Here is a 26,263-nt window from a genome sequence, read left to right on the forward strand (position 1 = left end):
AAAAACTGCAGAGTGAGGGGTGGCATGAGGTGGGGCTATGTGTAAAAGGACCTCAGGTTTGTATAGTTAGGAAAAATGCAATTTTGGACAAATTGTCATTTGTTCCGACACGGCATACAAACCTTCGGTCCTTTTACAATAGGAAGACTCACTTCTTGGTGGGAGGAATCTGAGTCTTTGTGAACAGACTGGTGTTCGCCCAACCTTGGAATGCCTCCCTGGTCGTAAGAGCGAGGGAGGGATCCAAGCCTCTGTACCGAGTTGATCGGGGTGTGCACCGCAGGATCAATGGTCAGACCTCTGGACCAAGTACTAAGAGAGAGGCAAGCGTATCTCTTCGTACCAGCAAACAAGAACAAGTTCCTATTTGCAAGAGGCAACATAACGTTATGGTTTGTCTCTTGTTGGCATCCACTTCCCCCCCCTTCCCCCCCCTTGTAGGAGGAAGTGGTGGATATTCGCTCCCATCCCTAGTGAAGGGATAGGATGGGGCTCTGTCGAGTAAAAAAAAAAAAGCTCACCGGGCATCTCGTCCTTATCCAAGCAAGGTGATGACCGTATCCCCCTACCCACAGGTAGAGGGGTAGAAAAAGATAGGAAGAGAAGCCAGTCACTCTCTCATTCACTTATCTATTCTTACAGTCACACCAGGACTCGATGCTGTTCAGCCTGCTAGGGTCTGGGTTAGCTAGACAACGTGTTGAGCAGCCACCACGGGTCCTAAGGAAAACGATCCAAGGACCTGTGGGCAATATCCAAAAGGTAGAAGGTGCCAGTGGTCTGGTTGTACCAGACCCCTGCCTTCAGTACCTGCGCCACGGAGAAGTTCTTGTGTAACTCGAGGGAGTGTACTTCTAGGTCATCTTGGTGCTGACGAAGAGTCTTCAACACTCAGCCTGGGATGTCGAGTTCTTCAGAAAGCCGCGGTCGCGCTTTCACAGGACAAAGCAGCATCTCCTTCGCAGCGAAGGCGGTGAAGTCCATTAGGGAGGGATTGTGAAGGACTCTAACCGATCGTCAGGAACCGAAGGGTTCAGAGTCTTCGCTACGAATTCGGTACGAAATCGAGCGTCACGAATCCCCATCCCCTGGATGCTTGACTTCGCAGGAAAAGTCATGCAATTACCTCAGAGGAAAAGAAGGGAATGGTCGTATGACCTATCCCTCTTCTCGACTTCGTTGATGTCCTGTACCATACTGGTCTATCCGTCTGCCGCGACGTTGTTGTTCTCGGTAGTGGATAGGACACCGACACTCAATGGTGGGTGTCGATGGTATGGGTACTGTGACAAGCCGTTAGGACGAAGAAAAGATTGTTATGGAACAACCGAACTAAGTCCACAGCGAAGTTCGTAACAGACTTGGGCGCTCTGACAGCTGCCTACTGACTGCGTTCGGTAGGAGGCAAGTTGTCCAAGCACCCGAGCAAGTCACGTGACCTTCGCCTTAAAAGGGTTATGCCAAGAGACTAAACAAATAATTTGTTCGTCACCGATGCCAGAAGGCAAGGTGATGACTCTCTTAAGGCATGTGCCCAACAGGCGAAAGTCAATTGCCTTCTAGAGACGCGAGGTCCTTGATGGCAAGATATCTCATAGTATAGTTGATTCTCGGGTAAGGAGAAACAACACTATGTGACGTTGAAGACGAAGGTGTACAGAAAATGCAACCTACGTCTTCACAGCTGAACCGAGAGAAGGATTCTAACAAGATTCTGAACCTGTGCTACAAAGACTGAGAACGCTAACCGCTATTGATTGCTGTCCGGTGAGATCGGTAGTTGCAATAAAAGCGGAGCGCTTCCAGTAATGAAGACAGGGAACTACTACTGCCTGAAGAACTGCTTCTCATGGGCTGAACATTTGGAAGTAGAGCTGTCAGGTCGGAGAGTAGGCGATGTCTTCTGACATATCTGTTAATTCGGGGCGAGCAATTGAAATTGCACACCTACGAATACGAGATATTTTGAAGACAAACTCAGATGTCTGCAAAAATCATTCGCATTATCGCAGTGCGATGCAGCGGTTGACTAGTACAGACTTCTGTTACCGTGCAGTAAACAGAAAGATGAAAGAGTCCAAGAGATATCTCTGTTGAAAATTCTCGCAATGTCGAAGGCGATGAAATCGAGCGTCACAGCAGATAGATGGTCCTTCATTATTGCGAGAATCCCCGTTAATCAGAGACCTAAGTCCATGATTGTTGGGCAGAGATACGGTTCGGTAGTCAATCCAACCAGGGGAGAGAGAGACGTAACCGACCGTGCATCTCCGAGACCTAGCTGATACTGAGCCGCTATCAGGCAGTTCAATACGCAGTAGCTCTCGGTGACTCGTCATCCTGAGTTGCCAGGTAATCCATTATTCCACGAAGGAATGCGTTCGGCTAGAACCATCGAGCATAAAGAATACGCTCGAGCAACATATTTAACCGAAACGGATTTCGGTAAATACAAAAGCTGATTTGGTGTTGTCATGACAATACCAAGTATCTAAAATCGAAACTGATAACTGCTGGAGGTTGCAGGCAACCCCGAGTTGCAGTTCAATTAAGATACAATTCGTCTCGGTCACAAACCGTAGAGTTAACTACGGTATGCGCCTACCCCACGGACAATTCAACTGTTAAAGAATCATGTCGCGAGGGTAATATACGTAGTATATTTGTAGGTTCTGTACCACGACCTCCATCCTAAAATCTTTTTCCCCTCGAGGAATGAGAATAAGGATTGGAGATCGACCGCCTTCGTTCTCTAGTCAAGAGAGTGAAGGAGAAGTCTTTCCCAAAGGAAAGCTTCAATGGTGAACAGAATACCGAAGACGATAGTTCAAGCCAAACTGGAAGTTCCCGTCCATTCTTCTCTATTCCAGGTTAGCGCCTACTGTGAGATACTCTTCTTTCAGCAGCATCTTCTTCCAAATGCTAGAAATTACAGGAATTCGAGCATAAGCGAGGTTCCCGATTATCGTGTAACAATTATCGGGGATTCTCGCTCACTTTGGACCGTGGTCTCGCCTAAGTGTTTGGAGATCGTAAAAAACTCGAACACTCTTGAGTGCGCTAGAAATTCCGTAGAATTCTAAGCACTCTGCGAAACCCCCCCACGAATTCGTCAAACGATATCGGCTGGTGGTCCTCTCGATTCCCGTAGAAATCGAGAAAGGGGCAGGATCCCTCCTCAATGACCGGGGCTTACGTCAGGTAGGACCCGAAGGTCCCCCGGTAGCGCAGCCCCTAACGTGGATCTACAGAGAAATCTCTGTAGGATCCCTCCCCTTTCCCTCGTAGCCCGTAAGGAAGAGAGGGAATGGGGGAGGAATTGGATACTGGCTCGCCTTCCCAGCGGAACTAGCAGTTGGAGAAGAAAAGGAGCAGCCATCGCCTTACGGCGATGGCCTCTCAGAGCCTGGGAAAACGTATCGTCAGGAGAAAAACGTTTTCCCGAGGAGGGTTACGAACTCATACTGTAGGTAAGTGTCTGCCGCCACTCCTGTGAACGTCGTCTATGGGTGGGGCTGATCGACACCTGACAGGAGAGAGCCGATACCGCTCCGACTCATTCCAGTCCTCGTCGAGGTCGAAACCTCAGGAGGACCGAAGGGGTATTTAAATACGGTGTCCGAAGACACGTAGAAAACGCCTCTGTCGCAGTAGAGGAGGTGAAGTAGCTTGTTCGACCGGCCAGAACTGAGAGAGCCTTCTTGTCCGGAGACTAGAGACTACCTGGTTCAACACAGTCGGCAAGCTCCGATCGCGGCAGACCCACCGTCGATTTGGGTTCCCTCTCGGGCCCCAAAACGACTCGAGCCGAGACGTGGCTCTGCTGGTGGAAGCGGCGATCCTTCCCCGAGGTCATTGTGCTGACGAATCAGCGCCGTAACCTCGGCAAAGTTCCTCTGGATCTCGGAAGTCACAGCATCTTGCAGAGTGGGACCGTTAAGCCCTTCGAACAAGAGCATATTCCGAGAACCTTCCTCCTAAGAAGGGGGAACAGCGACAGCCCTCTCGGTCTTTCCCCATCCACTTGCGCATACGTTTCCTGGCCGGTCCAAGAACCGTGCCTGGCACGTAGGGCGTCGTGGTGGGATCATGAGGGGCGCACCCCTCACGATCACTCAATACTCGCTCCTCCCGGTGTAACCCGAGGAGGTTGAAGGTACGGGAGAGGCAGACCTGACGCTCCCTCGTTGCTTGCTGGCAGAACCAGCAGGCTTGGAGGGCTGCAGGCGATCGTCAACCCGCGGTGGCGATCGAGCTGCAGGCCTGGTCGAACCGTCTCGCTGTGGAGAACGGCTGGACTGAGCACAGCGGCCCCGATCTCGAGTGTCAGAAGAGCTGGTGCTGGTTGCCGTACCCGGTCGCTTTCTGTGAGAGCGACGGTCAGGCGACCTGCAGGCTCCACTGTCACAGTGAGACCAGTGCTTGTCCTCACGGCACGTCACGTCGCTGGTTCCAGCCGTGGCTGGCACCGGCGAACGGGAGGACCTCTTCCCAGCCTCACCCGTGGTCGGTCGTGACCGTCACGTCCCCGGGTAGCCAGCTGTTCGCCGCGAGAGTGAGAGCTGGTCTGGTGAGAGTCGCATGAGCGGCTGTCACCAGTCTTCCGCCCGTGCCGTGAACCTGACGCTGAGCGGGCTCAGAGGTCTGGTTCCTGGCTGCACGGTCGCTGGTAGACGACCGTACACTCGGTACCTCCCCCGCGAACGAGAGGCCGAGACGGACCCTGATGCAGTGGCAGAACCACTGACACCAGGCGAGGAAGTACCGGTGTTAGCCGGTACCCCTCTGGTCCCCGTAGTCTTCTTCCTTGCGGAAGAAGAGACGGGCCCCGCTCCCGAAGGAGCAGGAGGACCAGCGGAAGGAACCCTCCCGTCCCACCGAGGTGAGACGGGTCCCGAGAAGCTCCCCGAGGGAGACTTCTTAGGAGGGAGGAGGCAACCTTCTTCTTCCTCGGCTGTGAAGCCTTAGAAGTCGAAGGGGAAGAGGCGGCAGCCGACGACGATGAAGAAGATGAAGACGACGACGACGACACCTTCCTCCGAATCTTCTTCGTCAGCTTCCTCAGGACAGACGTAAGATCTGCTATCCAGGGCGGAGCCGGGGCTGCTGTAGCCGAAGCCACAGGGCCCGGACGCACCTGTACAGACAGACCAAAGTCTGGGGGTAGTACCACCAACGAACGGGACGACATCAGCAGGTATGGGCATCTCAGGAACAGCAGGCACAGCACAGCATCGGTAGGGGCAGCCAGCGCAGCAACGGCAGGGACAGCCACGCAGCAACGGCAGGGACAGCCAGCGCAGCAACTGCATGGACAGTCAACCCAGAATCGGCAGGTACGGCAGGTAGCACCGGAAACACGGGAAGTGGAGCAGCAGCCAGCAACATCCTGGTACCGGCGGCAGGTCCAGGGGCGAGCTCTAGGGCAGCGGAAGTGTGGTCGCTGCAGCGCGGCAACCACGAGCGGCGGCGCACGCCCCCCTCTCGGTACGGCGAACGGCACTTATTCACAGCGGCTGTAGGCAAGACTGTTACCACGTGAGGCGAGTACACCAGGTTGAGGAGGGACGTCGTCACCTGGTTGCGTGGTCACCACTCCATGGGTGACCGCAGTAGGCCCAGACATAGAACCGCAGCCCCTGGACACTAGCACGCCCTGCAAATGGAAGGACGCCCATACCTCACCAAGGTCCACCCTCGTGGCAGTAGCACCTCGCGGAAATAACAGTAGTAGCGATTAGTGGGGGGGGGGGGGAAGTCCCCTCGCGCGGGGGGGTGAGCCCTCTCCGAACGAGTGGAAGACCACCCCTAATACAATTGTACATCGGGCACCGAGCGCCCTCCCTCCCCCCCCCCCCCCCCCCCCCCCCCCCACCCCCGCGCTCGACGGATCGGGCGAGGAGAAGAACGCCGATAAACCTCCCACACCCCCCCCCAAGGGGAAGGGCCATCTGTGGAGGCTGAGCGGGTGGGGGTTCTCGTTCCCCACCCCCGCACAGTACCCATGTACCCAACAACAATATAAGAGCCCGAGAGCAATCGTGCCATCGGCCCGAATGCAAGGGCATAAGGATCAATTCCCTGACTGAGCGGAACTTGAACCAAATAAATATTGATGCAATCAATAATAAGGAATAAAATGAAAATGCATCTTGCATTACGATTCACTTCACAATGAATAAGGGCTCGGATCGAGCGCATTTGCGCCCTCGTACCGAGCGCAAGGGTAAAAGGATCCATTCCTTACCTTTATGGATCAAGGTTTATGGAAACCTTGATCCATAATGAATTGATGCAATCAAAAAATATATGAAAATGAAAAGAATACTGCGCTTGCGATTTCACTTCATACAAATAAAAAGGGAAGGATCAATTCCCGGGAAATAGCGGAAACATTGATCCAGTAAACAATGCAATCTCAATAAAAAATGAAAATGAAAAAGAACTGCACTTGCGATTTCACTTCATTCAAAATAAAAAGGGGAAAGGATCAATTTCCGGGTAAGCTCGGAAACTGATCCAAAATGAGTATTGCTACAATCAAAATAATATATGAAAATGAAAAAGAATACTGTACTTGCGATTCCACTTCCATACTGAATAAGTTTTTCCAACCCAATATACGCTCGGAGCGAGCGCTCCCGCCCTCGGCACCGCATACACAATACGAGGATCATTTCTGGGAAATGAATTCCCGCACTTACGCCCTTCAGTCCCGGCACTCGGGTAATCGGAGGGCGTGGTGAAACCAAGATCCTTTAATTCACAATTGATTCAATGGGAATAAATATGAAATGATTGTACTTACAATTCAGTTTCACTAGATAACATTCCAAAAAGAAAAACACAATCATGCGAAAGCAACGACGATGAAGCGGGCAGAGAGCGATGATACACGTCCACACGCCAGCAGGGGTGGCCGAAAGCAAAAGTGATTTGTTTACCTACCAGTCGCGCAGACGCGCGCCTGTCGGACAAGCAGTTAACTACCGAACCCCTTGTTCGAAAGCTTACGACCATCCAGCTGCCGCTAGTACCTTCCTATTGTAAAATGGACCGAAGGTTTGTATGCCGTGTCGGAACAAATTTTGTTTATTACGAGTCAGGTTTGGAGCAATTGAAATGAAATTAATTACACGCAGCCTCTTCAAGGTAATAGTATATTTCTACTTTATAGCAATTGTAATTCAAAGGGAATGTAATTCAAAAAAAAAAAAATCAAACTGTAGATAAAACTAGCAAGATTGAAATAGCTGTAACTTTTGTAATTACAATGTGATTGAATTTAATGAGTTACATGGTTGTAAAGTAATTGTAAGCTATTTGATACTGTTTCCATTCATAGAATTGTAATTGTAATTTGATGATAAGACATGTGATTACATTATAACTGACATGAACCATGTAGTTACGAGTGGCGTAATTACTATTCCATCACTGGTGAATCCAGGAGCTAGGCTTCATTATAGGGTGGGGGGGGGGCTTCAAGAATTAGACAAAAAAGGATATAACTCTGAGAATTAGTAAAATATATTCTCAAACATATTTATACCCTGATATATGAAGACAAATAATAAATTTGTTTTGTTTTATTCATATAGCCTATATGTTCTATAAAGTTGATTTATAAAACAGAGTAGGTTACATATCTACCTATATTTTGTGTGTAATTTCTGTTTTATAAAGTTTATCTACAACACTTAATATGTATATATCATTGTTGTTTTGGTTGTAATTGTGTATATATATAGCTAATATATACTTTTGTTGAATGATTAAGGGACAATAAAAAAAATAAAATAATATGCATCATGCCAGATAACAAATGTACTAATGATGATGAATATAAATCGATGGGGTGTTGCACAAGATTGGTTTATTTTCTTAAAGTACCCCTGGGCCATAAAATTAATTCCGTTTTCTATAAGATGCCGATTTTAGTATGCAGAGCTCTCGGCAACGCTGCTTCTCTTTCCTTTCCACTGATCTTCCCTGAGACATGGAAGTGGAAACTGTCACTTTCGAAGGACCAGGTTCCCTTTGTGGAGTTCGATTCTCCCTAGTATGAGTAGGACTTCTAATTCCAGGAGAATCACTATTTGAAGATATTATATGTCTAACTGGAGTTCCTTTGCTACTGCCTGGCGCTTCTCGCCTGGCTGGCTCTTCACGTCTGATTTGCGCCTCGTGTCTGGCTGGCGCCTCGCGCCTGTTTGGCTCTTCGCGCTTGGCTGGCGTCCTGGCTGGCGCCTCGCGCCTGGCTAGCGTTTTGCGCCTATCTGGCGCTTCATGTCTGTCTTGCGCCTCATTTGAGAATATATCCTTATCCCTGAATGCTTCTTTTCCGTTATCCGCTTCTGCAAACCTTTTCCGGTTGTCATATTCATCCGAAGAATAACTACTTCCTGGCTCTTCATGTCCAGATAGTGTATTGCGCCTGGCTGGCACTTGGGGCCTGGCTGGCGCTTGGCTGGCGCTTGGCCCCTGGCGCTTCATGAACACGTCGTCTAGCGGGTCTGTGTAAGATAGACAAAACTGACGACTCCTCATCCGAAGAAGAAACTTCCTTTCTTGGAGGTTCATAATAATGAGCCTTAGATTTCTTCACCGGAAGACTAGAAGCCTTTCTTCTGGGAGGATCTCTAGACAGGACTCCGACCAGAGAAGCAATTGACTCCTGCATATTCTTCAATATTCTAGTGGTTTCAGTCCTTTGGTCTAAAGGAGAGGAAGGAGAGAAGTCTTTCTCCATTTCCCAAGACTTTGCGGGAGATAGCATTCTTTTTGCTTTCTTGCTCTCTGTCGGTAAATCCTCCGAAAATCGTTCCGGACTTGAATTTAACCCAGTTTCTCCCCAGTTCCTCTTCAGGGGACGAGACAGATCCGCCGATCTCCATCCTCGTTTGGGAGAAGAATTTTCAGACGATGATAAACATTCACGGAGAACGCTTTTACTATAGCGTTCTTTGGCAGTCTGCGGTGTTACAGATTCTGCCAAAGAGACGTCTGACTGGTGGGGATTCTCCACAGCCTCCGTACGGCTTTTGACATTCCTTCTCCTCTGGGCTTGGGAGCTTGAAAGAGGTCTAGGCCTGGGAGCGTTGTGGAGCCAATCAAACGCCTCCTCCACTGCACTGGGGACACTCACACTATCCACAGCACTAATATTTTGTTTACCTTCAATAGCAGCCATTTTACGCTCCATTTTCATAAGGGCTGCTTTAAGACTTGCAATTTCCGAAGCAGATTCCGTAGGATCTGCATTCGGTGAAGGTCCTGAAATATTAGAAGGAGCATTCATCATATTAGAAGAGGGTACAAAATTACTTCCCAAGTCACTTGAAGAAAGAGAGCTAGGCTTGGTTTTGGAAGAAGACTTCCTTAACCGGTCTTTCTCTAACTTCTTCAAGTAAGAAGTTAGAGACTTCCACCCTTCAGCACTTAAACTCTCACATTCACGACAAGTGTTATCGATAGAGCATTCATACTTACACATTCTACAGACAGTGTGAGGATCAACCGAAGCTTTCGGCATCCTCACCTTGCACCCTTCATTCACACACATTCTCACCACACTTCCAGGGTCAGACATCATGATGAAAAATCCAATACAAAATCCAAATAACGGTCCACAATAGCGTATGCCAATCCAACGATCCAAATACGTCACCAAAAGGTCTAAAACGAAGATCAATTGCGATTCAAAAAACGAAATCCAGCCGGAGATACCAACAACGATGTTACCAGTATGGCCGACAGAGAAAATCTGATAGAAAACGGGAATGGTTCCTATTCCTGCCACCCAGCGGCAGAGCGGTAGATCACCTGACCTACCTGTAGCGTGTGCGCAAAATTCGAAATTCTGTCGGGCGACGGAGTCTAATAGCTAAGTATATATCTGACAGGTAAGTTGAATGTATAAAAATAATAATTTCCTTTTACCTTTTGCACACATCTAAACCAAGCACATTTCAACAGTAAATTAAGATCTGCTCCTGAAAAACCATAGGCTTGTCTTGCTATAGAGGTGATGTCTTCTGAGAGTACATTATGCCGATGAGATGATATAAGCTTATGTAGTATTTGAGATCTTTGCTGAGCAGTGGGTAGAGGCACCAATATTTCTTTATCAAATCTGCCAGAACAGCGTAATTTCTGAGAAACTCCTTCAATCCGACTTGTTGCAGCAATTAAGAATACAGGATTATCTGCTGTCTGAAATGCAAGAATAGTATACTTGAAATACAGTAAAGAAAAATATAATTCTATAATATCAACAAGATCACTGTACAAATTTTTTATGAAGGAAAGATTATAGTAGTACTATCTTACAGTTATTCATGTTACACTGGGGTCAACATAAAGTAAATGCAAAAGCAAGGAACACTAAAATCTGACAAGATTCTCAAGTTAATAAGCATATAAAATATAAAACTTCAGAAATTTATGTATACATACTGATTTTTTTTCTGTAATACCAAAAAGTTGTTAATATCAATTTGCAAATGCACATAAAAATATGTGTAACACCTTGCCACTTACTTTCTCTCAGAGAATGAGATATAAAACTATGTTGTGCTATTAAAGAACTTCTTTATTTTAAACCCTGATTTTATCATGTAAACAGCAAATCTGCTCCAAGTTCTATTTTTAGCACCAAAACAACTTCCTTTACAATGTTAATGATTGCAAAGTCCAAAATTACTCACACTGTTGTGTTAATTCTAACCTTGGTTTTGAGGGCTTTTTGACTCCAAATCAAAAGATTACTGTTTTGGTAGAACTTTAATTCATATCAAATCAAAAGATTTCTGTTTTGGTAGAACTTTAATTCATATCAAATCAAAATATTTCTGTTTTGGTAGAACCTTAACTCATATCATATACTAATGGTGTAAAAACTAAATAATGAATTGTTTTTAGGTTTCCTATATCTCCAGAGATGATATTATCACATGGTCCAGATATTTTGATGCATCATTGTAAAATTTTGTTCTATTTAAATGTTAAGAGCATGCTGGTAATATACTATTTATATAATAGGTTCCTTTTTTCATCAATGGTAATTAGAATTTAGATCACTATCCATTAGTCTTACTTCAATAAACAATTTTCACTCTTTTAGATCCTAACCCACTATACCTCATGCATGCTAAGTACTTTGTACTCATTACTCTACTGAAGTAACTTATCAACATAAATATGTTCATTTATTCAAATGTTACACAGACCTCAACTTTCCCATACAATGTAACTATCATACAGACTCACCTTTAAAAGCTGGATTCCATTAATCACTGCTCTAGTTAGATCTTTATCTCGAGAAATCCTGTGATCCCCTACTGGACATAATGAGTCAATCTCATCAATGAACAAAAAGGATGGTGCTCTAGGAAAAGAAAGATTTTTTATCATTAAAACATAGGAATAAAACCAAACAATAAAAAGACTGTAACAAGTACCTTACCAAATTGGTAAAACCATACTGAATGGAAGTTATAATCATAAGTATTGGTTACAGAAGAAAACTAAAGATTACCTTTCAACAGCCAATCTAAACTTTTGCCGTACACTCTCACTTCCTCCATTAGATGACCCAACAACATTCTCTAATGAAAGTGCCACAACAGGAACATTCATGTCACGTGCTATTTCACCAATAAGGAGAGTCTTCCCAGTACCTGGTGGACCATACAGAAGAATCCCATTCCATCCACTTAAAAATGGATTGTCTGGAAAACCATTACAAAAATAACCCACTACAACCAGTACAAAACAAATACAATATCATTAAAACAAAGAATAAAAATTATCAACATTTTCAAACTCCTGTCTAAGACACATCAGATTGGTAAGATTATTGTTAATAATATGTACACAGACAATCCATTTAATCATATTTCTTGAGTCCCATTAGGCTCAAAAAGATTTGTACTTCAATGGGAATTAAAAACTGGAGTATGGTAAAGTCAACTAAGAAAAGACAGGAAGGGCAGATGAAAAACAAAGAGACTGAAAGCAAAGTAACTGATGCTTCATAAGATGGTAACACACAGCACACCTTGTTTAGCATAATAGTAATTAAAGTATAGGTTCCCTTCACAACCTGCTGCTCTACTTGCTGCCTTTTACTTTCATTCATTCACTTTGTTTAATGATGTTAATACACAAAAAATACACATAAGAGCATCACCTTCCTACCAGAGCTCTGAAAATGCATTCATTCCTTACAACATTATTTTGCTAGGACTAGTATTTAAGCAAAATTAAATTCCACCAAAACTCTTAGGGCATACCTTTTATTGAAATCTACTTCACAATCAAAGATAGATGGTACTGTCACTGTTTACTGAACTTTACATGACAAAATAATATGCAAATTTCAAGAACATCTTTACGGTAGTTTTTAAGCTTTTATTTTAAAACAAAAAATTACAACACATAATTACCTGTCTCTGAGTTTTTCAACTTATTTTCCACAATTTTTTTCAACATGAAGTAAAGGTTATCTTTACAGTATGTATCCCTCTTTAAAGTTTGTTGAGTAACTGGAGAGTTACTTTTGAACCTTCTTTCAACAGTAATCTTGGTGTCTCTTCCAACCCTAAACCAAAAATTTGATGCAGACTCTTTAGATCTTTTTGAAGCCAAATCTTTTGACACTGGCTCGAGACAAGTAACATTTGCATAACTCTTTGAAGACAGAAGGGTTTTGCAAATGTTAGTTGTATCCTTATTAAATTTTCTATTAGGAGTAGAAGTCACAAAACATTCATCATCTTTTAGTTCATCTAATGAATCACCTTCTTTATACTCATCTATGGTGATATATGCAGCCTGAGATAATGTGCTTCCATCATGATCTTCATCATTTCTGTCAGCAAACAGAGATGGTTCTGACACAGAACTTTCTACATCTGTGACCTCATCAGAACTTTGAATATGAAGAGCACTCATATCCTCCAATAACTGGTCTGTTTTGAATCAACATTAAAACATTCCTCTTGCACAATGCAACTTTTGACTGTGGAAGACCTGGGAATCAACTTCTTCGGCAGAATTAGGGTATACAAGACAATTTTCCCTGATGGTAAAAGGAGCCCCTAATGGAAAACTAGAGAACATCAATGTCTTCATGTGAATTTCCATTGTAATACATTCCTCTTTGGAGAGTGGCTGCTTTGGACTTAGTTGTATCTCTTTGGCAAATTTAATATTAGCTAGTTTCCTAATTGTAATCAATGTATTTGAAGAAACAGATGAGAAATACTGCATAACACCTGAAAAAGATAAAGAGGAAATCGTTTTAATTGAATATTGTTTTGTAAACTGAATCCTTCACAGAAAGAAAAGTTTTAGTTTGATAAGGGATAACATTAAAAACAACGCACTCTTAACATTTCAAACTAGATTGAAGTTACTTTGCTTCTTTCAGCTTTCTTTTAGCCCTCTCATGTGCAACTAAAGAAATGAGCAAAAGGAGGCTGACTGTTTTTTCCTCTGATGATGGAGGAGGGCAGAGCTTGCTAATTACTGATAAACAACTGGTTTGCTTTAGTATTTACTACAAAGTTATGTGTTTGCTTCCACTGGGAAAGGACCTCAATGAATCTCTTTGGTCTCACTGGGAAAGGACAAGACTGGCTGTTCATGAATGAATCCTTTATAATATAGTCTTTGGTAGTTCTCACCTGTAACTATGCACTTTGTTAACATGCTTCAATGGCCAAACCAGCTTGCACAATACTATTCTTGTATGTATGTATAAGAAACAAGGCTTTTTCTTAAAAAGCAAAGAAATTTGAACATAGAAATACGTACATGGTCTCCTTTAACTTCTACCATATAAACTCATTAATCTGCTTAAACTTTCTAATATATAGTAGTAACTAACTTGATTTTTTATTAATTATCTGAAACAAAATGTCCAAAGCCTTAAAATTACTGTATATTTCGGCGTATAAGTCGACCCTTTAGCCCCCAAAAATCCTGCCAAAATTAGGGGGTCGACTTATCTAACGGTAACAAAAAGTGACTCTATTATTTTGGCATATTGGTACAGGAATCCAGGCTTTACAGTTGGCTAATAATAATGGCAGCCTTGTTGAAGTAACTATGTATGTAAATACCAGTATTAAAAAGATTTCACACTGTAATACGACAATAATAATACATTAGAACATCCATTACCGTAAATAAAATGAAAAAAATCAAAGTAACTTGAAGAAACCCCAATCGCACAGCAAGTGTAAACATTGCGTAGTCATTTGTTGAGAAGGATGCGTTCACTCTGACAGTTTTGTATTTACCGGGGTATTGTTCAAAAACATTTATGGTATGACATCTTTATTTATCACATAAAATAAAATTTAAAAAATTTTATTTAATGGTAAATATGTATTTAAAATCCTTCAAAATTACTTGAGCCATCGTCACTTCAATTAAACAATTCATCAAACGTTAACTTGAGTGGCAGTTTGTACATACATAATACGTAGGCTGTTATGCAGCGTTAGTTAGCGCTTTGATTGTTTACATTACACTCGAGTAACGTATCTTTCGTTTCGTGATTTCTAATCATATTGGCAGGTATTCATCTTTTATATGTTACACAGATTTGTTAATATACCGAGTATATTACCTGTATTTCATATGGTAAGTAGAGCAACATATGTACCGTAATAACATTCAGGTTATTTTATATGATACGTTTTACCCTGCTGCTTATTTTGAGCGTATGGTTGGCCTCACATTTTATAGGTCGACTAATATACCCGATAGTATAAGTTAAAATCATAGAAATTTACTCAGAATAGGGGGGTCGACTTATCTTCCGGTCGACTTATACGCCGAAATATACGGTACATTACATTTTTACCAAAACCCATCACAAAAAATATTGTGAAAGATTGGCTTATTTAAAGTTTTATTTATTTTACCTTTTACTCAACAATAACCTTAGTCCTAAATCCTGTAGCACACAGAAAACCTCCATCATTCATAAAATTCTGCCCGATTCAAATCAATCATAAAAAATACTGCACCAAAGCAAGGGTATGACATTTTTGAATGAATGATCAAGAAATCTAGGATATAAGGCCAACCACTGGACACTTTCCAACCTTCAGTGCTTAAGACAGTGAAAAGAGGAAACAAATGGTTGGACAGCATGGTAAAATGTAAGGTGTACTGACAGCACTAACCCCATAGAAGATTTTTTTTTTTTTAGATACTAACATAGTTATTTTTGCTCAATGAAGTGGCCAATTGCATGGCAAACTTTTGTTTCATCTAATAATTATGTAAAGACATAGAAATGCATAATCCAGCACACTGAAGATAAAAAAAAAAGTTTGAACGGTGTGATACGTTCAAAATCCCCATTTCCTAAAAGACACATGTAACAAAATATTCCTTACCAATGTTATGTAGCATCACATGCCCTACACGGATTCCATTGTCTGGCACTACAATGAAAGCATTTGAATTGCCAGAATGTTCCAGCAAAACCGGTGTGAAAGCAGTCAGATTGCAATGTATCAAATCAAACTCATTTATTACTGCCATCCTGTAATGAGAACCAGGCCATATCTTTTTGAGCCAATCTGAAAAAGGAATAACTTCTTTGGTGAAAAAATTCTAAAGAAATATGAGTAAATTAAATAAAAGTCTTGGGGTACCAAATTCTATTTATGACTTTAACAGCAAAGCTGCTCACAAAGTCTTTACAAAGATTAAAAAACTAGTTTACATAGTACAAAAATGTTATAAAAGCTAAATTTCTTATTAAGCAGGAAAAATTTAACATTTCAAGGATAACTAAATGGTAAAAACTGCACTCCTATAGTTGAAAGGCCATGCTAGTAATGTACACAAGATAAAAATAAAATTTATTTCCCATCAGTTTTTATGTGAAACGAAATCCAATTCTTTATTATGAGGACTGAGGGGAATATCTATACTGTTGGTAGAAAACCTAGTTAAATACAGTCATCGTCTGAAAATCTCATTAAGTGGCAATGTTACAAAACACAGAATAAGGGAGGGGGAGAGCCAGATCTCAATTAACATAAAAAGAAGTGGAATGAACATTTTTCATGATCCCAATAAAAGTTTCAGTCTTCTATTTGAAATTTCTTGACAACTGATATCAACACTAAATTACCTACGTGTAACACATTTACAACATCTATAACTAATATAATACAACTCCGTTCAATTCTCGTCCACTGCACTGACAAAATCTAAACATCAAATTTTTCATATAAAGTGTTGAACAGTCCTCTTAGTTTAATATTGAACCCAAAGTATAAAAAGGTCAAATTATATTTACCTGGTTCTTCTATGCCTGATGTTGGACTCTTCTCCTTTTTCTCTTCCTTACTTCCTTTCTGCATTTTGCTAGTACTATTCTTTTCATGAGTTTCATTCTGCTTGTTAGCCCTATTCTTTGAGCCACTCTCTTTTACAACTGAACCTTGACCTCCAATAATCAATGCCTGAGCAATTAATGATGAACCTTTCGAAGAAAAATGTATGATATTGTAAGCAACAGCTGTACAAGACCAAGAGCTTACAAAATGTCATGAACTAATATAACACTTTCTTAAACACTTACATTCAGGGGAACAAGTCACGTTAAGCATGGAATGCTTTTTAAACTATTGTACATTATCTGTAATGCATAATTTTCTGAAAGCAAACTGTCTAAAACATTTTCTGCTACCCACGAGACAAAAATGTGAGGGTTTGAATTATTTCTGAAGAACAAATTTAATAACTAATGCTAATTTACTCTAGCTGACTAATGCTAATCTTACTCTGGCTGAAACAGGTAACCCAAAACTTGTATGTACTTCCTTTTCAAAACACTGAATGGATTATTTACTATTAAATAAATTGATCAGTAACCTAAATATTTCATAACAGACCACTAGCGGATCCAGAAAAATTTCATTTTATACATACACATATATACAGTGGTACCTCGAGATACGAAATTAATCCGTTCCGAGGCGGCCTTCGTATAATGAGTTTTTCGTATCTTGGAACACATTTTACATGTAAAATGGCTAATCCGTTCCAAGTCCTCCAAAAACACCCCAGTAAATTATATTTCCAGGCCTAAAACACATGTTCTAGGGTTACGACGCCGATCCGACGGAAGAAATATGACTCCCAAAAAGGCAATACTATTCAACTGCATGTAATGTTCAACCCCATTTTTACTGCATATATTAGGACTTTAGCATATGTCCCTTAGCAATAAGCCTAGCCTATATTAGCGGTTGGTACTGTAGCCTAGTCTATGATTCTGACATCTAGACCTAAGAGCTAAAAGCTTAGAATATGCCAATAAAATGTATAAATAATCAGTATGTACTCATTTCAAATAATTATTAATTAATCATTAACTATAATACACAAACAAACAAACAAAAAACAAACCTTCCAATCGATTGTTTACATTCAGCTCTTACCCGTCTTACGAGTATCGAACGAACGCCAAGCAATCATTTTTCCTAGCACACAGTAAGCCATAAATTGTCATTAGTATCTCTCTTCAACTAATGAAACTACCAAACAGTATAATAACCATTCATTTCTATTCTTTATTCTATCTTTACCTAATGGAGATACCGAGTTACAGACAGCTATAATGAAACATACGTATACGTAACGTAATAATAAAAACAGAAGAAGAATTCTAAAAAATACGTATTTGTTGGCAGTCTGATTTATTTTATATTTTATGATATCTAATTCACAATTTTTTTTATTAAATGTGTTGCATGTACTCATTTCAAATAATTATTAAGTAACCATTAACTATAATAAACAAAAAAAAAAAAAGCTTCCAAACGACTGTTTACATCCAGCACTTACGAGTATCGAACGATCGCCAAGCAATCAATTTACACAGTAAGCCATAAATTTTCATTCTCTCTCTTCAACTACTGAAACGACCAAAAAGTATAATTAACCAATTCATTGTTTCTATTCTTTATTGCTATCTTTACCTAATTTGGTTTTTTTTTTATTTGCAAATGGGTATTGAACATGAATAAGTTTTTCAATTTACAGCATCCTTTTACCAATAGAATACTTAAAGCACAAGGGTAGATGCTGACCAATAGGAGAGCAGGACCTTATGGTGTGACTAGCATCAGGAACCAATGGGAGAGCGGGAGGATGGTGGCGAGTTTACTCAGTTGGCGGCGCGGGAGTTTTAAAATTGTTCTCGGTGGTCCGGGCAAATCTTGGGACTTTACAGCAACAACCTTTCGTATCTTGAAAACTTTTCGTATGTAGAGCAGTAAAATTTTTCGCCAGTTGGCTTTTTTTCACCATTTCGTATCTTCGAGTACTACTGTACATGTGTGCATATATTATACCATTCAATATTTAAGCATGAATTATGAAATGGACAACAATCACCTATTCTATCAGGAAATACTGTATCCATAATTAATATCATTAAGAATATTGTTATATTATTGTGTATTGTTGCAATTTTTCTAAATTTTATTATTTGTATAATATAGATTTTTTCTCATTTATTTATTTCTCACTTATTTTATTATTATCTAAATCTTCAATATTATTATTTTGTCACTATTTTCCATGGATGGGGCACATACCCAGGTGCACCCCCCTAGATCCACTAGTGTATCAGACTATTTCTTTAACATGAAGAGGGCCCCCTTTAGCTTCAACCATGTTCATGGTGTGGAAGATGTACCTGATAAAATACACACGACACTGAAAATGTGAGCAGATGTTATTTCTTTGAGTAAAATAATGCTACAGCTGTCAATAACGTATGCAGATAAACACAACATCTAACAGGCAAAAGTGAGAAATGCAAGTATACATAACTGTACACAGAAAAGTCATAAAATCATTCAAACAAACACACCTGTGATCCTAGGATGTGAAAATGACCGAAGTTTCAATACATGACATTCTGTGGCATGAACCTCTTTTACATACTGAGGGATCAATGCTTTACACTTCAAACATGGAATATACGCATCAGCCATCAGCATTTATCTGGAAAAAGAATCGAATTTATCAGCAAAATAGTTACATTACATCTATCGGTTTCCAGCATTACCGATGAAAATGTTCTTCCTAATCCCATAATTGAATCATTGGAACTTCAGCAGTTCAAATTTAGTCTAAATACTTATTTGTTGAGCAGGATGACATAAGTCTCACTTTATTCACTTTATTATATGTCTTAGCTATTTTACTTGGCTATTTATCTTACCATTATTCACTCTTGCTGCATGTGTTTTTCTTTGTTATTTAGGTTTCTGTCTCTTCTTTACTTCTGTATTTCATTTTCTGGACTGAGATAATTTCGCTAAAGTGGTTCAAGTTCAAATGTTATAGCAAAAGAGGAAGTTGATCAAATAACAATTATTCTTTACAGAAAGCCTTATTTTGACATGGTTTACAAAATCTGTTTTAGGTTATCACATTAACCATGGTTAGCATAAGTAAATCACAAAATATTAGTTTAAGCTTAAAATCTTAACCTAAGTTAAACTGCTAAAGTGATGAAAAGTAGTTTTCATTAAACTAAAAATATGTTGCCCTTATGGATAAATGACAATAAAAGCTATGCTTTTTCCAAATGAAATGAGTGGGGAAAGTGTTGATAAGGAATTTATATAATTTTTCAAGGTCCATTTGATCACAACTCAGTGAAAATATTAACCTGTGATCCTGGGGTCTGGTCTTTATCATGTGAACTTTTACCAAGATGTTGTGCATTATGACATATATAAGCCATTATTTCATTCCATTATGACACAGATGTCCAAATTTATTTTACCGGATGGTTTTTTTTTCAGTAAAACTGCACACTAATACCCTGGCCTGATTCCTGCCAATTACCAAACAAAATATTTATCATCTTTCATTTATGTTTGTATTTTATTTCTTTATATAATAATTTCTGTCTTTTGTGGATATTCTTATGCTTGTCCCTACGGGTTGGTAATAAACATGGTGCCCATTTTGCATGTTAACTGTGATACTAAGCAAGAGGGGCTCAATAGTGGTCTGCAGTTTTGCCATTTTTTGTAACATCCATCAATTTTACCCGATTTATCTTACAAGAATATACTAGGCTACTACTTTTTTATCCATTAACACAAGTTGAAGCAGCTTATGTAAACATTTTGGTTAAACATCTCAAATATAATTAGTCAAATCCTTCTTACTGGAATAACAACACTGAACAACATAACATTTAACTTCCCAAACTCATAAGTTACATAACTTTTGGGGCAACTACCTTATGCCAACTCTCGATTGATATAGTACTTGAAAGGGTAAACAACCGAGTGGACTGGCCAACTTACCGACTACCGAGGTTTTGGCCACCCTCTGAAAAAGTACTTTAACACTTCCTGATACCGGAGATGGTCATCAGTCATGAGTTGTTGGTGGTGATAACAGGAGCTCAAGGCCTCTACTCTCCTTTCGATTCGAAGTAAGTATTTTCTCCAAAGTTAAAAATTAAGGCCATATGTATTTTAAGATTTACACAGAGGGTAATGAAAAGGGTGGCCAACACAGCGCCCACAACCCCAAAACGCTTTCAAAGTTTTTACTTACAACTCCAAATATTTCGAAGATTGACGCCATCTCGATGTTTGCGGAGTCGCTTGCGTCAACAACTTCCCATTTCCTGTGCTAAATCCGCACACCACTTATACTCATAGACGCTGAGGCACTTTCATCACAACAATCGTAACCCCGACCTCTAACCAGCACTTATTCGTACTTATTCAAGGGGACTATGGCATTCTATGCGGTGTTTTGCGTTCTTCAATTGTTTATCAGTGTTGTCAATTGGTATGTGTTTACCCTCCAAACTGGGTATAAGACTTACACAAAACCGGGGAAATAAGTGAAATTAGCGTATCTATTTGTAGTATATATACATATTACCGCAATTTATCCTTACTACATTACTATGACAACTAGAATTCATGGAAACAGTTTGTAAATGCATCGCCGTATGTGTGAAGCTCCACTAGATTGGTAACGATGAGTCTTTTTGCCGTCGTCTGCTCGTATTCCAGAAATATCTGTAATTTTTCGGGGATAATTTGGTTGCAAAAAAGGGATAATTGACATGAATTAAATAAACATTTTGAAGTAAAGTTAAACTAAATAATGAGTAAAGTAAACAATTAAGGGAATAAAGCTTTGTACCTCATAAAGAGTGTAGTCGTCTGCTGCTCGTAACTGTGTTTGCGGAGTGAGTGCTTAGGAACCAGGAACTGCAACGTGGTTCAAGTGCAATATGGAGTGAATTATGACCAAAATGTGTATAATTACAATCAAATAAGCACTGTGGAGTTTCAGTTGTGATGGCAGTAAGGATAAAAAAACCGATTACAAGGTAAAAATGAATTCAGTTCAAACCATGACCCTGGGAATAAAGTTTCATACTTTCACTAATATAGGCAACAAAATGTTGTTTTATTGCTGATTACAACTGCAATCTTGAGTAAGTTCAATAAACTTTACCTATATACGCTAACATTGTTCAAATGAGTGCTGGGAAGGCTGGGAAAGATGGTGGATTATCTGTGGTTAGAACGGCCAGCCACACGATTGCCGCCATATTGGATTTCAAAACTGCCTTGAAAACATATTTTACAAAGAGCTCACATGCTTATTTTAGTTCGTATGGGGCTTTCATACTATATCACATTATGTTGACGAGACTTCAATCTTTTGAATGGTATGCTTAATGTTGTAATTGTATTCTTGTTCCACCAATTAGCCTAGATATAGAGTGAATACGGCCTAGCCAGCGCGATGACGATGGATCATCCGCAGTTGTTTACCCTATGTGGTTTTCATATTTCTTGAGTGTTTAAAACAATTTTGAGCATTTATAAAAGAAATCATTCATAGTGATAGAGGGCTGTCTCTTCTGCCGAAGTCTAACAAGGTAAAGCTAATAAAGCTTAGCCTAGTACATTAGTATAGGGTAAAAAAACCGCATGGTACAGGGGTGGACCATGTACGATCAATGTGTACAACCCCCAAAAAAAGTACATTATAACGCATCCTGACATCGGAGATGGGCATCAGACGCGACTTCTTGTTGGTGAGAAACGGAGCTAAAGACCTCTACTCCGGTGTCAGGATGCGTTATAATGTACTTTTCTTGGGGTTGTACACATTCGTACATGGTCCATCCCTGTACCATGCGGTTTTTTACCCTACTACCTAGATGGCTAACTGTTCAAAGTATGGTAAGCTAAGTCATGTTTAGTGGAAGATTTAGGAAGGACAAAACCCTACCCCTGGTCTTTTAACCTTAAGTAACCTGTTAGACACATACCTGTAGGTAGCCTATATTACTAGGTAGTAAGACTACGGACACTTAGGCTACTACTACCTAGTACTACCTAGTAGATAGTACTACTATTAGAAATCGATACTTTTAGCCTAACCCTAAGTAACCTGTTAGACACATACTAGCTAGTATATTAGTAAGACTACGTTACCAGACTACGGACTTGACTTCTGGAGCAATATATCCTAGGTAGTAAATAAAACAGACTGTCTCTTATGACAACTTACAAAACAACTCATAAGATGCACTACACGTGGGAGACAGTAGGCCAGTATCTGTCAAGCAAGCAACTAGTAGTAGTGGTAGTAGTAGGTGGGATATGCCATTGAAACGGCTCCCTTGCTTCTTTTATTCCTCCTTTGTTTGTGTTTGTTTGAGCTTCTTCTCTCTGAAATACCACATTTCTTTTATAAAATCTTTCCTATTCTCCACTTCATCCCTCAGTAGAACTACCAATAAGAGTATATTTGTTACAAATTCCTCTTTATTTTCTTGATATGGTTGCTGCATAAAGCTATATCTATTTCTAATTTCATTGTATGCTGGACAGTAAAGTAAAAAATATTCTAAATTTTCATTTTGTTCCTCACAGTATAAACATTTTGTATCTTCTCCTTTTATCATATTTCTATCATTTAATCCTAGTATACCTAGTCTGGCCCTACTGATCAGCATTGTTTTTTCAGTGTTGTCATACCAGATTTCTTTTATGTTTTCTTTATATTTTCTGTAGATTCTTAACGTTGACTTTTCATTCATTTCTTTCTGCCCTGTTTTTCTGTCCCAATTGTTTATTATTTTACTTAAGTTTATGTTTAGTTCTTTCATATACTCTTTTACTTGCATTATCCGGGTTTTTTTTTTTTTTCATACTGATCCATGGTTATCTCATATAGGAGCCTATTTTCACCACTATTCAGTGTATGTTTCAGGTAGAATAGTTTATTCTTGATATCTCTTGAGTGGCAGGAAGAGGCCCCTATTTCAGATCTTAACGCACAACTTGCTGTGTAACTTGGCGCTTTCAAAATTGCTTTATATACTTTATTGTCTATCTTCTGAAATTCATTTATAGTTTTCTTGTCAAGTTTCATGACTTCCATTGCATACATGAATAATGGCATCGCTAGTCCTTTCCAGTACAATTTTCCTATTTTTACTCTGCTACAGCTTTTATTGATGGCTGCATTAGCAATATTTGCTTTAATTTGGGCCCTTTTTATCTGTTCTCAGAAGCAGTCTTTCATGTTGTTGATTGTTATTCCTAGGTATTTAATATTCTTAACTATTTTTATTCCTTCTATGTGCTCCATATTCTCCACATCATCGATACGGCACCAGTCGTTGTATATTAGTATATAACTCTTGTCCTTGTTTATGTTTAGGCCACATTCACTTGCGATTTCCATAAGGGTTTTTATTGATTTTGTTATTTCTTCTAGTGTGTGTCCTAGTATTAATCCGTCGTCTGCATATAATAGTGCCACTATCCTTATTACTTCATTTCTGAAACCTTCTGTTGTATTTTCTAATTTTTCTATTATCAGGTACGTTATTAGTAGAAAGAATATGGTTGAGCCATTGCATCCCTGTCTTATTCCATTAATTACATTTAGCTCTTTTTGTTCTATATTGTTAAGGCATAGGCTTGTTACATCATTTGTATATATCTCTGCAACTGCATTTATTACTTCTGCATGCAGCCTATATTTCATCGTGACCTCAATGAGCTTTTTTCTATTAACTGAGTCAAATGCTTTTTGGAAGTCTATTGATACTACAAATAATGGGTCCTTTCTTCTGTACGTTTCTTGTATGCAGTATTGCAAGATATATAAATTATCGATTCCTCTCCTTGTGCGGTAAAGCCTGATTGCAGTTATTGCCAAGAATATATTAAATTATCGATTCCTCTCCTTGTGCGGTAAAAGCCTGATTGCAGTTCATTCATTTTTCCTATATTTCTAATATGTTTTTTTCTATTTTGGTTTCTCAGGAATCCCCACCCTGAAAAAAAAATTTTATATGATGCAATTTGTTAGAGCAATTGGGCGTTAGATCTTTTGGACTGTGGGTTTTTTTTTTTTTTGGGGGGGGGGGGGGTAAGTGTTGTTTTTTGTACTTTAAACCAGCTTTCCCTTCTTTGGCGGTTTTTTTTTTTTTTTTTTTATTTTCCTGCCCTTTCAAGAGTATGTTTTTGTTTTTAAATATTCTGGCCAATTCTTTTTGAAGGTTGTTACTTTGTAAGAGTAGTTTGAACAGAACTGGCTTCATTCCATCTGGCCCTGGTGCTTTATCTGCCTTCATTTTCTCAAGTTGATTTTTTACATCTTCTTCTGTTGTGTTGATTTCTTCCATGGGTCTAATCTCTGTCTCTGTTAGGTCATACACTCCATGCATATGTTCCCTTAAAGATATATGGCATTTCATCTGCTGTCCTAATCTTTTCACTATTTCTTCCATGTCATGTTTGTACTGTTCTTTCTTGCTTTCATTCCATATCTCTCCTATTTTTTTTCTTCTTTTTTGGTATATTGTTTCCCAGAATTTTACCAGCTCTTTCCCTAGGGTTTCGTCCTTCATCTCTTGCTTATTTTCATCGAATATTCTTATCCATTCTTTTTCTGATGTGGTCTTTCCTCTCAGCATGTCTATATATTCCCAGATTTTCCTGTCTTTTTATCCTTCATTATCTCATTTCTAATCTTTTCTTCATATTCTTCATATGCTTTCTTTATTATTGTCTGTACTTTTTGTTTAAGATATGCTTCTTCATAGTATCTTATTTCTTCTATTCTTGTGGCTTTCCTTTTTAATTTGTTATATATCCCTCTTAGCTTATTTCTTTCTTTATTTCTTTGGTGACCCATACTGGTTTTATTTCTTCTTGCTTTCCTGTCTTTAACCTTCTTTTGATTATCTTCTCTAGGTTATTTGTTTTTGTTTCACTCATTGTTTCTTCCAACTGGGTTAGACCTCCTTTTCTGTCTTGTTGGCTTACTTTATACTCTATATATTTAAGGTATTTCCTGGTAGACTCTTCTGTAACTTTCAACTACGTATACCTGCAGTCAATCATTGTTTTGAGGCAAAGGCAGTAGTGGTAAAAATTAGTAGCAAAAAGTTGTAATCTTGTAACAGCTCTCTTTAATTTGATTGCACTGTGCTAGCCTTCTATAGTGTAATTGTAAGTGTTTCGCTGTTTTATGTTAGTAAAATAAAAATTATTGAACAATGTTGTATTTAATATATTTGTATCTCACGCACACACACAACACTATCTCTATATCTAATCCAAAGGGCACAGGTTTGAATCCTTGACAGGTATCACTCTCTGTATATGTACGTTATTTCCCAAGGTAGAGTAAATTCATTACCAAGGGTTATTTGTGGCTTAATATTTGTGATAATACACACGCGCGCGCACACACACACATATATAAATATATATATATATATATATATATATATATATATATATATGTGTGTGTGTGTGTGTGTGTGTGTGTGTGTGTGTGTGTGTGTGTGTGTATGTATTATATTATCACAAATATTCAGCCACAAAGTTATACCCGATATTACATCTGCCCTGTCAAGGATTCAAACCTGTGCCCTATGGATTAGATACAGAAATAGGCATTCGCTTCAGCCATTCAGCTGTCAAAAGAGATAACAACTGATTCGACACTTGCACATTCCTGCCAAATACATGTCTGTGCTTACAATCGAAATTAATTGCAATTTAAAGATGAGCATATTACAAACAACATCTCGAATATGGAATATTAAGACGCCTTAATGATAATAGACGAATAATTTATTGGACTGTATAGGAGCGGAGATCTAACACTGTCTGACATCAAAATCCAG

At 39.7% G+C, this 26,263-nt stretch overlaps 1 protein-coding gene across 1 annotated transcript in view; it reads right to left on the reverse strand.

Annotated features, from left to right (window-relative positions):
* Positions 1-22,766, reverse strand: part of LOC135196332 (ATPase family gene 2 protein homolog A-like) — a 42,861-nt gene extending 20,095 nt beyond the window's left edge. The window contains 8 exon segments of the mRNA XM_064223081.1: positions 9,943-10,215; positions 11,272-11,389; positions 11,540-11,732; positions 12,450-13,280; positions 15,420-15,605; positions 16,334-16,519; positions 18,920-19,053; positions 22,621-22,766. Of these exon segments, the coding sequence (XP_064079151.1) occupies positions 9,943-10,215; positions 11,272-11,389; positions 11,540-11,732; positions 12,450-13,280; positions 15,420-15,605; positions 16,334-16,519; positions 18,920-19,043 (1,911 nt within the window). The 5' untranslated portion in view covers positions 19,044-19,053; positions 22,621-22,766.
* Between the last annotated feature and the right edge of the window lie 3,497 nt (positions 22,767-26,263).

The sequence above is a fragment of the Macrobrachium nipponense genome, chromosome 17 (genome assembly GCF_015104395.2).
Source record: "Macrobrachium nipponense isolate FS-2020 chromosome 17, ASM1510439v2, whole genome shotgun sequence".
NCBI classification, from domain to species: domain Eukaryota; kingdom Metazoa; phylum Arthropoda; class Malacostraca; order Decapoda; family Palaemonidae; genus Macrobrachium; species Macrobrachium nipponense.